The sequence below is a fragment of the Hydra vulgaris genome, chromosome 07 (genome assembly GCF_038396675.1).
Source record: "Hydra vulgaris chromosome 07, alternate assembly HydraT2T_AEP".
In the NCBI taxonomy this organism is placed as follows: Eukaryota; Metazoa; Cnidaria; class Hydrozoa; order Anthoathecata; family Hydridae; genus Hydra; species Hydra vulgaris.
Window position 1 is genome coordinate 35,190,495 of NC_088926.1, and position 13,285 is coordinate 35,203,779.

The window sequence follows — 13,285 nt, forward strand, 5'->3', positions numbered from 1 at the left end:
GCTTACTATTTTTCTGTTGTCACAGAAATTGTCACAGAAAATCTTTCTTATTTTGTTGGATATATTTTAAAACTAAACTAATATTTTTTACAACACCCTATAGCATATAGATTGCAATGTTATAGCTAAACCTTCATTGCATAAAAGTTATGCTTTTTACATGCAAAAACGCATAACTTTTACACTTTATATTATATTAAAACAACCCAAAGTATTGCTGCAATAATGCACAAGATATATGACAGAATGACATATATCTTCTATATAAATAAATTATGACTTACTTGAAATGGGAAGATAATTATACTGTGAAATAATCTCACATTGTTTTTTAACAAAATACTCATCTCTAACAAAAATTGTTAACAATAAATGTAAAGAACACTATTTTATATGCTATATAAAATTATTATATTTTTCATCTATAAAAAAAAACATACTGTTGTAATATCCCCAGCACTCGAAGCATTACAAAACAACGATAGTTGTCTCTCTTCTGGAGTTTCAAATTGTATAGGTACAATATCAGATTCCCAATCATCCATATTTAATATCTTACTTAACTCATATGCTTATTATATCATATATATAAGATTATAATATTAACAAGAATAAGTGCACAATGTTTTATCAGCTTAAGCATAATAGCAATACATTAATTATTTTATTTAAAAATAATTCAAAGATCTTATCTTAAAAATATAAACACAAGTTTTTCGGCGCAATGAAAACACAATATAAACACAAGTGTTTCGGACTTATGACTAATGGTTTTAATCAGCGTTCCTAGTTCCCTAATAAAAACCTATTGAAAATTGTAAGAGAAAATTCATGAGTGAATTTTTCAACCGGAATTTGCTATAAAAATGATATAAGGGAGAGTGTTATGCTGTTCCTAACTCTTTTTCTCATATATTATCATGATTTTTAAAATTAATAACAAAATAAGTTTTATTCAAAAAGATTTAGGTAAAACATTTTTAATGTTGAAGGTAGAAAATATTTTGTGTTTAAGGTGATTCCTATATAATGGTCAATTTTTTTCCAAAAAATGAATTTTTTGCAGAAAAGATATTCTTATGTAAAATTTAATTATCTTTCACGTGGTATGATTTTTTTTTGCAGTTTATGTATATTTGTTACAGTATTAATCAAGCCCGTAGCAACCGGGGGGTCAGCAGGGGCATTCCCCCTCCCCCACCCCCCACCCCACCCAAATAATTTTTCAAATAATTTTGAAGTTAGTTTTTAGAAAAAAGCAAACGAATATAAATTAAGATATAAAAGAAAAAAAAGGATAGAAAAGACCGATTTGTTATCCGTATTTTCGGCGTTAGTTCTTTAGACAAAATTTTAGACCTACTAGCATTTGACCTACCCAGTAGTATTGCCCCCCTAATATAATGTGAGTCTTTGATATACAAATTTCTCACATCCTATTTTGAGTCAATAATACCCGGTTTGGAACGGCCAAAAAGTATGAGGAATAATAATCGGTTGAGTCAATAATAATAATAACAATAATAGCAATAATAACAATAGTAAAAATAATAATAGTAATAATAATAATAATAATAATAATAATAATAATAATAACAATAATAATAATAATAATAATAATAATAATAATAATAATAATATATATATATATATATATATATATATATATAATTACTTAGAAGTAATTATGAAAAGAAAAAGTTCATCAAAGTGACTTTTAGTTTGTATTTAGGCCAATTTTATTTTAAAGTAATTAAAGTGCTTCAGAATAACCTTACAGTTTTGTCACAGGGCACTGTCGAAGAACCAGGAAATTTACGTCTATCTCCTCTCCAATATCATCTAGCCAGAGACGACTTTGAACCTTAAACCTCTTGTTTACATTTGTGGTTCTGGTCTCTAGAACCTAATCGCTGCGCTATGGCTTTTATTTAGGTCTTAAAACCGTGTTCAGTTTTGAAAAAATATTTTAACCTAAAAATTATTTTTTACTAAAAATAGTTTTTCTAATTGAAATGTTTTGTTTGCTTGTCTAATTTTAATTTATTTTTTGATATATGAAGCACAATACGTTCATTTATTTTCTCTAATACCGTTCCTGGGAGCAACTGTTAAAGTGGGGATTTCATAAATGAGAGTCTGCGTAAATGCAAATGTTGCAAGTGCAAACCGGAGTTAGTGTAATGTTGAGTAAATGTAAATCTTTTTTAGGGTTAAGCAGTTGCGGAAATGCAAACTGCTAAAAGTGCGCTAAATGGTTATAACTTTTTAACTAAAATCTTATAGTAAATACATGTACATTTTAATACAATTGTCTCAACCAATCATTAGTTGTATGTTGATACCTTTTTTTTAAGAGTTTACACATATATCGTTTTGCTTTTATTAAGGTTTGCACTTATACCAGCATTTGCAAATTCTGCTGGCGCAGTCATGTCAGTTTGAATTTATGCAGAGTTGCGCAAATGTTTGTTCCTGCAATGCTTCATGTGAAGCATAACAGGAAAATACATTATGTTTCCTTGTACCTTCCTCTCACACTCATGCTTTTTTTTTTTATTAAACGTTTTTTTTTTTTCTTCGTTTGTTTATTATTTCATGGATTTGTTGAGTTTATTTGTTCTTTATTTCTTTTTCTTTTTTTATAAATAGGATAAATTACAATAAGTTCCCGAACAAAACAAATCTAAGTACAAATATATAAATGATAAAAATACTGGAGCAAAAAAAAATTTAACTTCCTTTATTAGTTTTACAAAATTCTTTTCGGTTTTGGTAATAAAATAAATTAATAATAAAATAATTTTTGTTGAATAACGGGTGGTTACTGAAAATCCGGACAAGCTTTAACTGAATTTTAAATCCCACAAGCTTTTTTTTTTTTTTTCATGCTTATATCCATTTTAAAGCTTATTTAATTCTCTATAAGTTAATTTACTTGTTTTTAGATAATTAATAATAATTAAGAAAATAATGATGGCCAAGCAAGAAGAGGTAAGAAAACGGATTTACGAGTTCTATTTGAATAATAAACTGCAAGGTAAAAAGTTGACAGTAGCTCACTTCAATGCTGAAAAAATTCCCAGAAGCACTATCTATGATATAATCAAACGTGTTGAGAATGATTCTGGGCACAAAGGAGTGCAAGGAAGTGGTCGTGTGGCCAAAATCGTGACCCCTAAGAGTCTCTAGCGCCTGAAAACCATATTTGATCACAGTGACCGAGTTTCGCTGAGGCAAGCTGGTCGAAAATATGGATGCAGTCATTTACATATCATTAAAACTCTTGCCAAGTACACTGACATCAAAAGTTATACAAAACAGGGTATACCTCATTGACAAGAGAACCAGAATTAGTGAATCAAAACCAGCATTGATCGTCTTTATTGTGATTTTAAAGGAAAATCGGTCATCCTTGACGACGAGTTTTACTTTACGCTGTCACACTCAACAATTAATGGAAACAGCACCTACTACTCTAGCAACAGAGGCAAGACTCCACCCAAGTGTTAAATATCGCAAAAAGCCCAAGTTCGCACCCAAGGTGCTTGTCTGGCTGGCCGCTTCTGACAAAGGTATTTCAAAGCCATTTTTTGTCCCCAGCGGCCTTGCAGTCGATAAGCCATCTGAAATTAATTGTATAAAGAGAAGATTAGTGCCGTTCATCAACGGTCATCATGCCGATGGTAATTATATATTTTGGCCGGACCTGGCGTCATCGCATTATGCTAAAACCGTGACCATCCGAAGTTGACAATCCGCGCAGCCGTACCGGAGTGTCGTCCAATAGAAGACTTTTGAGCTATTTTGAAAGGCAAAGTATATGAGAGTAAGGCAAGCAAAAGACGTGAAGCAACTACAAACCAGAACAAAGCTTTGCCTGAAAAAAATTGACCTTAACCTTGTATTTTCACTTTTTGGGCTCCTGCTATAGGTTCATTTTAGCCTAAGAAAAGTTATACACAGGTGTTAATACGTGTAAAAACATGAGTACATCTTTGGAAATTAATATATGAACAATTTTTAAAATATATGAACTAAAAAGCGTTTATTTAAATACTAAATGTGTTTATTTATATTACAATTGGTTTAATAATTAGAAACTGAAGGAGAAAAACAGTTTAGAATTTGGCGAAAAAGAGTTGTCGCTTTTAAAAAATAATTAGAAACCGAAGGCGAAAAAGAGTTGTTGCTTTTAAAAAAATCTAAAAAGAATTAAAAAAAAAAAAATACTAAAAAATATATTTTACATAAGAAATTTGTTAACATGTAATTTAATAGAAATATAATTTAATAAAAAATTTTAACTTATAGTTAAATAATTTGTCTGACTTTATGTTTTTATTTATCTTAAAACATAACTGGAAAGTAACATTATGTTTCCACTTTTATTTGATCCATTTTCTGTCGAACATTTAGATCCAATTTTATTTGATTTCCAATTTCTCCCCCTTACGTTTTTTTTATTATCTAAGAGTTTTTTTTGCCTCAAATTGAAAAATGTTTTAAGTTTACTCCAAAATTTCAATCGATCTTGAATATACACGATGAAAAACATAACGTTAAGATTGAGACGACGATGAACCTGTTTTTGGTAGCAGAGCTTTTCGGCGATTGTATTCGGCATATATTTCAGGATATGTCTTTTCAAACTAAAATAATATCAAAAGTTTCTTAAGTGCTAAAAAATTTAAAAAAAGTCTATTTAATAGAAAATAAATTTAAACATAATTTAATTAAAATAACAAAACGTTTATTAGGTCAAACTCTTGTTAGACCTAAGAAAAGTAATTTTTAAACTTTTTAATATTTAGGTTTATAATCTGAAAAAAAATTAAAAAAAAAATCATCATCATCATTCTGAAGATTAACATGTACATCTGGAGGTTTCAGTAAATCTAGTGCTACTTTTGGAAGTTTGTGTAACTTTTTATGTAATATACGCTTACTGGAGATAACAAGATCAGAATTCAATAAAAAGAAGTTAAAAATATCTGAATTAGTGTCCATATAAATATTTAAATGATATTTATATATATCTATTTATATATATATATATATATATATATATATATATATATATATATATATATATATATATATATATATATATATATATATATATATATATATTAAAATACTATTTTTTCAAAGGCCTTATAGTTAATATCGCGAGCACGTAAACATTATTTAATGATTATTAACTTTAGTTACAGAACTAAAAATGCCGAATACCTAAAAAATTTTGCTTTTTTTAACATTGTAAAAACAAAAGAGTAAAAATAACTCGAGCAGGCGAGTTATTTTTAAACAAATAAGTTGCTTTGAATAATAGGTTTTGTAGGGTTTATGATTACTCCTAAGATGACTAAAACAAGTCCATAAGATTGAACAAAATCTCTATAATAAATAATTACCAAAAAAAAAATCTATTTTTCATTTTCTTCAATTAGCAAATTTTAAAGCTATTCTGACCAACTGTGCAAAGTAACAATACTTTTGCTACAAAAATAAAATGTTCGTTTTTAGAGCAATTTGAGGTTGTTAATTACAACAATTACAACAATTTAAGAGTAAACTTATGTGTTGAGTATTTGATAAAATTCTTTTTTTGAGTTGGTTACAATATTTATAGATGATACCTTCTATGTTAACTGTACTTATTGTCTATGCAACAATGATCGAAGGATTAAAGCGCCCAATATAAGACTTATGATTTTATTGTTTAAACACTATACAATTACACGAATGGCATGTAGGGTAGAGCGGGGTATATCAGGACAGCGGGGTATAATGGGACAGTTATACCTAAAGCCTTATATCTCAGCTAAAAAAGTTTTTTTGATAAAACATTTTAAATCGTTGCAATTCATTATTGTCAAAAAAATTTAATTTTAGAAATACTAAAATGCATCAGTAAGTTTGCGAAAAACAAAATTTGCGTATTTTCTTAAGCGATACAACGACAAAAGATTTATCTTGGACTATTGCGAACTTGCTTTATTTATAAAAAGTTTATATTTTACAGACAGTATTTTTTATCCTCTTTTAGATTCTGGTTTTAGAAAAATATTTGGAATTGAACTTTTTGAATAGTATTATTTTCAGTAAAATGACTTGAGTGGGGCATATCGAGACAATAAGCTATTTATATAATTGAGTATATTACTACCATTTCGTGATGCTGTTTACCGTTTGATGATTTTATTTTTAATGTAAAATATTATTATTTTCATTTAGAAAATTTAAGTAATAAATTCAAAGAAATTCTAATTTTTATAACTTAACTTTGATTATTAATAGCATTTAATGTAAACAAAGAAGGTAAGATATTATATACGAAAGATCAATCATTCAAAACGGGATGAAATGCAGTTTTAGCTGTGAGTAAAAAGGAACTTAGAATTATAAAGCTGCTGTTACATATGGCTTATGTAACAGCAGCTTTATAATTCTAAGTACATATTTAGGCGATAGATAGCCTTCATTTTTTAGATAGATTAGATAGATCAGATAGATTAGATAGTTAGATAGATTTTTTTTTTTTTTTTGTTATTCGATAAAGCCGATAAAGCCACTACAGATGAGGAGGCTACTTAATAGTGGTTATAACCCTCTCTCAACTCTATAACTCCGAAACACGAACCTTGACGAACAAGGCCGCTGCGCGGAGAAACAAGTTGAGCGCGGTACTACCAGGGACGTAGTGGGGATCGAACTCGGAACCTCTCACTTATGAAGCGAGCGCTTTACCACTACACCACTACCGCATAGATAGATTAGATAGATAGATTAGATAGATTAGATAGATAGATTAGATAGATAGATTAGATAGATAGCCATCATACTTTGAACATATTAAAGCAATAGATAGCCTTCATTTTTCATCATTTTAAAGGCTTTTCAATTGACGAATAACTGCTGCTTGCAAAATGTAAAAGTTTTGCTAGTCTTGAGTTTCGTTAGGTGGTGGTAACTTATTTTTAGAATTTTTTTTTTTGTTTTTTCATTTTCTTATATCAATAAATTTTAGGAAATTTATAAAAAAAACAGTGTTGTTTATGATTAGTTTATCCGCAACTAGCATTTGTTTCTTAAGTATCCCTATATGCCCCGCTCTACCTTATTCGCGATGAATAAAAATGTAGGGTAGATTAAGGTAATATGAGCACCTTAAGCGAAAACTGGAATATTTTCAAAATTAATTATGCTGGATTCAAAACTTTTGCGAATAAACAATTTTTAGGGATTCCTGCTCACTATTCACTTGGATATTTATTAACTCAAACTTTTAAATGATAAAAATTCAAAGTTATTGAATTTAAATTACAGAAAAATATTTAGTATTGTTAAAACATTAAAATTTTTTACTATGTTTTGTTTTTATTTAAAAAGCAATTAAAACCACTGCTATTTTAGGACTTTAAACTAGGTCATTTTAATAAAAAACACTGGGTAATTTGAGCATGCTCATATTACACAAAAATGGCATCTTTAAATTAGGTCAAAACTTAATGTTTTTATGCATTGTTTTTCAAACAAAAATGATTTGGATTTTTAGCTAACATATTTTTTATTATGAAAAATTTTTTTATTTTATTTTAGCACTAAAATTTCGTGCCACAGAATTATTCATGTGTGATGATATTACTTTAACAATGCAAAAAATTTAACAGCATATTAACAATAAGATAGCTGCTAATTACTGCATAAAAGTTATGCTAATTGTACTGATTTATGTTATGACCACATAAAGTCGATTCAAAAAATACAAAGCAACTTTAACTTTACTGCTTACATCTTTAAGTATGCTCATATTACCAAGGTGCTCATATTACCCTAATCTACCCTATATATAACAAACAATATCTTTCAACAATACATTTTTCAAATGTACTTATGTTAAAATCTAATATTTTGAAAAATACCTTTTAAAAACAAATATATATACATATATATATATATATATATATATATATATATATATATATATACATATATATATATATATATATATATATATATATATATATATATATATATATATATATATCAAGCCCGTAGGAACAAAAATTATATGGGGAGGGGGGGGGGGCAATACTATTGAGTAGGTCAAAAATTTTTGTCATAGGAACTTATGCTGAAAATATGGATAACATATAATATATATATATGTATATATGTATAAACACACACACACACACACACAAATATATATATATATATATATATATATATATATATATATATATATATATATATATATATATATATATATATATATATATATATATATATATATATATATATATATATTAGTAGAAAATCACTTAACAAAAATTTTTTCCATTTAACACTGTGTTTCATCAACAAAGATTCATCAGAAATCCTTTCTGATGAATCTTTGTTGATGGATTTCTGATGAATCTTTGTTGATAAAACACAGTGTTAAATGGAAAAAATTTTTGTTAAGTGATTTTCTACTAATATATAATTGCTCTGTTCTTTTAAGAACATTGAGCACTCTATTGTGTAGAATACTTTTTAAAGTTGTTTAAATATATATATATATATATATATATATATATATATATATATATATATATATATATATATATATATATATATATATATATATATATATATATATATATGAAGATCTTATTTTCAAAACGTATTGAGGGACATTTTTGAAAAAATTGCGTTAACTGCCCGTTATTATAAAATAAAAAAAATACTTTCAAGTCAAATTAGCAACTATTTTATAAGACTTCAATATTTTTATTTATTTTTAGCTAATAATAATTTTATTTTCAAAATGTGGAATGATTGTTTAAATTTATTTTCAAAACGCCGTTTTTTTTGGACCAATCCTAGCGTGTAGAAAGATAATTTTGCGCAAGTGCAATAAATAAGTCAAAGTAAAACTTGAAAATGGCAGACTATGATTGAAAAAGAAAAAAGCAATGCTCAGCAAGAGACATGAGAAAGTTATTTCAACATTCAAGTGGAGGAAAAACTCCTTCTATATCGTGTAATCACGTTACAGGCTTTTATGAGTTTGATGAGTTTATTTAATTTTATTGCACTTATTGTTATAAGATTATGTTATAATAATCTTTAAATTTATGACTAATTTATTTCAGGCTCAAGATATTACACCTGACAATCTGTTTAAATGACATTTGAATGGTCAAAAACCCAATACTTATGACCACTAACAATATATTTTTACTAGTTTGTGAACTATATACAAAAGTTTTCTCACTATTTAATATACAGAACAAAATTTCAACTAGCTGGCATTAAACCAATTATTTCAGAAATTTTTAAAGATGATGAATATTTACTATCATCAGTTGCAAATCAAGCTATTCTAAATACAGTTAAATCTATTTTTATCAGAATTTGGAACTTGAAATGAATGCTGAAACAATGTATTTTAAACAATGTAATTGAATACATGGCTTCATTATTCTCACCTGATATTTTGACCCCTTAACCAAAAGTATCTGCTAGAAAACGAATTGTTAAAAGAAAGCAAATAAAAACAAGGATCTTGATTGATATTCCAATCAGAAATAAAATTTATTTGTCAGAAGAGATGAAAAACCCAAACCAAACTAATCAATATTAAGATTTAATTAAGAAAGTCATAACAAAAAAAAAAAAAAAAAAAAAAAAAAAAGACAAGCTAAAAACCACTAACTTAGGAATAAAAAAAAGATGTAAAACAAAAGCTACATCTTGACTTGGACAAATGATGACAATATAAAAAAGTAATCTTGTAAACTTTAGTCTTAATAAAAGTTTTGTGTGAACCTTATAAGGTCTTTATAAAACCTTATAGGGTGATTAATATAGGGTGATCTTATATCTATTAGTATTTAATACATATACTGTTATTTAACTGGATTATTTTAATAATTAAGTTGAGATCATTTTTTAACAAAAATTATTCTAAAAACTAATACTCTAGTGAGCATTAGGTTTTAACTGTATACTTAAAAATAATTTTACGTTTTTTTTAGTTGTATTATATAATAGACAATGTCACTCATAAAAAATCAAAGTACACCAAGTTCAAAAACAAATGTAAGTAGTTTTATAAACTCACCCGTTTATAAAACTACTTACCTTTGTTAATAAAATAAAAAATTACAGTTTATTTAAATGATTTTAATGTTCAATTGCTTGAAACACAAATTGATGTCACAGATTAGTGATTTTTAAAAACTATTAGGCAACACCGAACTTACTGCCTGTTTGTTATTCAAGTTATAAGTGTTAAATTTTCTAGAAAAACACAAAGCAGACAATTTTTTTGAGATTGTCAAGGATCTCCTTCATAGCTACAATGGGATATAGAATGTCATTTAGACTCAGCTTTCTGCATAGTCATCTAGGTTTCTTTCTAGAAAACTTTGGTAACTTACCTGATTAACATGTTAAAAGATTTCATTAGGAAATTTTGTATACGGAGCAGAGATATCAAGAAAAGTTGGATACAGCCATGATGGGTGATTTTAGCTAGTTTCTGCAGAGAGATAGCAATGTTAAATACAGATAACAAAACCAATCAATTCAACAATTCTAAAAAGTACTAAGTAAATTAGTTTTGTATGAATAAAATTAATACTTTGAGTGACTATTTATGATGACATTTTGTAGTCATAGTAATGTTGTGAAGTGTTATTTAATTAGTCAAACTTAAGCAAAAGAAAATAAAAAATTTATATTATTCATAAAACAAAGAATTTTTAAGAGAGAAACTAATGACTTTAAAACAACATTTCTAAATAAAGGGTTGAGTGAATTTTAAAGCAAATATAAATTTCAAAACAACTGTTTAATGAAACTTTAAAACGAGGAATCAAGCATAAGAGCAGCACCCAAAAGTTTTAAATTCTGTAGAAAGTTTTAAATTCTGTATGAAAGAAATTTTTTTCTAAAAAAATTTCTTTCATACAGAATTTAAAAGATTTAATGGTAAGTATTATGGATGAGCCTGTGATTTGATGATAACTATTATGAAAAATCTGTGATTTAAGCTTTCACATAAAAAGTAAAATTACTTAAAAAATTTCTGTATATATAAATTAATATAATTGATACCTTTTTTAACTGTTTCGTTTTATCCTTTTCAGAAATACTTTTATTATTAACTATCGATAACAGAAGGTCGTGTAAAGCTTTTCTTGATAACTCAGCAGCATCTTTCTCATACTGTTGCACTGATATGCGAGCACAGAAAGAGGGAGTTCGTTTAATTGGATTGATAAGATTATTTTTGCAGTGTTTTTTGTTTACAATATTTTTTGAAGATAATGCATTGTTACATTTCTAAAAACAAAAAAACTAAAATTAAAATCAAATTAATATAAATACATTTAATTATACATTTAAATTTACAGTAAGAACTATGGATGCATTTAAAAATATTAGGACCACCTTTGCACCGAATGTAACAGCTATTTTATGGTCAACTTGAACACGAAGTCCAGTAGGTAACTAATAAAATAAAAACAAAATTTTGTACTTTTTTTGCTTAGTCATTGAATTTTAAAGTTAACTAAAATTAAATATAAAAAAGATTATAAAAATATCAATAATGACTCCATATAACTAGATCTTAGCGTTCTCTACTACAGGCCTATTCATTGTGCAACCGGATTTTTTTGTAGAGGCCTACTTTTTTTACTTTAAAAAGGGATAAAGCTACTTTTTGTGACATTTAAAACAAGTTTATCAATAGCAGTGATCACCAATATCCAGTTATACCATCTATGGTTGATGACTATGTTGTTATACAATCTTCACAATTTTTTAATGGAATACCTTTTTGTGTACTTAAAATTTATGAAAATCTTACCTTAGAAACATTTCATTATGGGTTCAAGTGTCACATTTCTAGCTTAACAGTAAATCGAATCATAACTGTTGATATCTGGTCTAAGTGAGACTTCGTTTTTTGCTCCTTGAAAATGGACAATAAAAAAGAAGTAATTATGCAGCATATTTTAGTTATGGGACCAAAAACAATTGAAGATGAACTTTATACATTGAAATAGTTATACCCTCTTTTGTAAATTTTTCAACATCAAGTGCATTATATAATCGCTTGAGAAATGATTATCAACTTCTATCTATTTCAATACTCTCTCAAATTACTTCAAAAATTTTAAATATTGATGGAAACAAATTTATCTATTCAATTTTTAATTTTCTTCCGGATAAGCAGAAATTATGAATCATACTACATGATGAAATATATGTTTAAAAAAGTTATCATGGTAGAACTATTTTTGGTAGATTGGAGGATAACCCAGTAAAATTGTTCAAAACACTGTTGGGGATTATGGCGGTTTGTTTAAACAGGGGTCCAAAGGTGTTAATTAAAATGATGCCAATATCAAAATTACGATCTGATTTTTTGTTTGAACAGATTAATTTGACCAATCAAATAATTGATTCAGTCAATGCAAATGTAAAAGCTATAGTATGTGATGGAAATCATGTCAATCAGGCTTTTTTTTAAATGTACACATTCGTTCCGGGAAAACCATGGCTAACAGATGAAAAGTAGATGGAAAGTTTTTGCTTTGTATTTGCTCTGTAACAGATGAAAAGTAGATAGAAAATATTTGCTTTGTATTTGTTCTGTAACAGATGAAAAGTAGATGGAAAGTATTTGCTTTGTATTTTCTCTGTAACAGATGAAAAGATAGATTGAAAGTATTTATGATTTTGTACACCTCAAAGTATTTGTAATAATCTTTGGTTATCTGAAAAAAATCAGGAATTAATATTTGACGATAACGAAGTAACCAGGATTGCAAAATGGACTCATTTAAAGCAGCTTTACAATGTAGAATCCAGAAGCTTTCTAAAGTTATCTGACCTGTATAAAACTTATATTTCACTCAAAACCTGTTGAACGACAGTGTGTCTTGACGGCTTTAAGAGTATTTTCTGAAAAAACTTACGCTGCTATATTTATCAATAAAGTTATTATTTGGTGGAAAATTTTAAATGTCAAAGCCATCAATGCTGATAAAGGCGTAATGATCATTTGCAGGCTGTTATCAATAATCCTGACAACAGCCGTTTAAAATTAATACTACAATTTGGTGATATGGCACTTTAAATGGTAGGTCCTTAAGGTAAACCGCTTTCTAAAGATACTGCAATTTGTATACATCAAATTTGTTATGGACTAATAGATTCATGTCAATATTTATTTAAAACAATACAAAACTACATTCTTCTTGGTCAATTTACATGA

At 27.0% G+C, this 13,285-nt stretch overlaps 2 protein-coding genes across 4 annotated transcripts in view; both read right to left on the reverse strand.

Moving 5' to 3' along the window:
• LOC101234624 (ankyrin repeat and SOCS box protein 8) overlaps positions 1–766 on the reverse strand; it is a 38,458-nt gene extending 37,692 nt beyond the window's left edge. For both annotated transcript variants that reach the window (XM_065801713.1, XM_065801714.1), the window contains exon 1: positions 441–766. In XM_065801713.1, coding sequence (XP_065657785.1) covers positions 441–545 — 105 coding nt within the window. In that variant the 5' untranslated portion in view covers positions 546–766. The remainder of the gene's footprint in view (positions 1–440) is intronic.
• A 3,453-nt stretch (positions 767–4,219) lies between these two features.
• LOC100202128 (DEP domain-containing protein 1A) overlaps positions 4,220–13,285 on the reverse strand; it is a 60,779-nt gene continuing 51,713 nt past the window's right edge. For both annotated transcript variants that reach the window (XM_065801717.1, XM_065801715.1), the window contains 3 exons: positions 11,452–11,511; positions 11,116–11,343; positions 4,220–4,652 (listed from right to left, as the gene is read on the reverse strand). In XM_065801717.1, the coding sequence (XP_065657789.1) occupies positions 4,563–4,652; positions 11,116–11,343; positions 11,452–11,511 (378 nt within the window). In that variant the 3' untranslated portion in view covers positions 4,220–4,562. The remainder of the gene's footprint in view (positions 4,653–11,115; positions 11,344–11,451; positions 11,512–13,285) is intronic.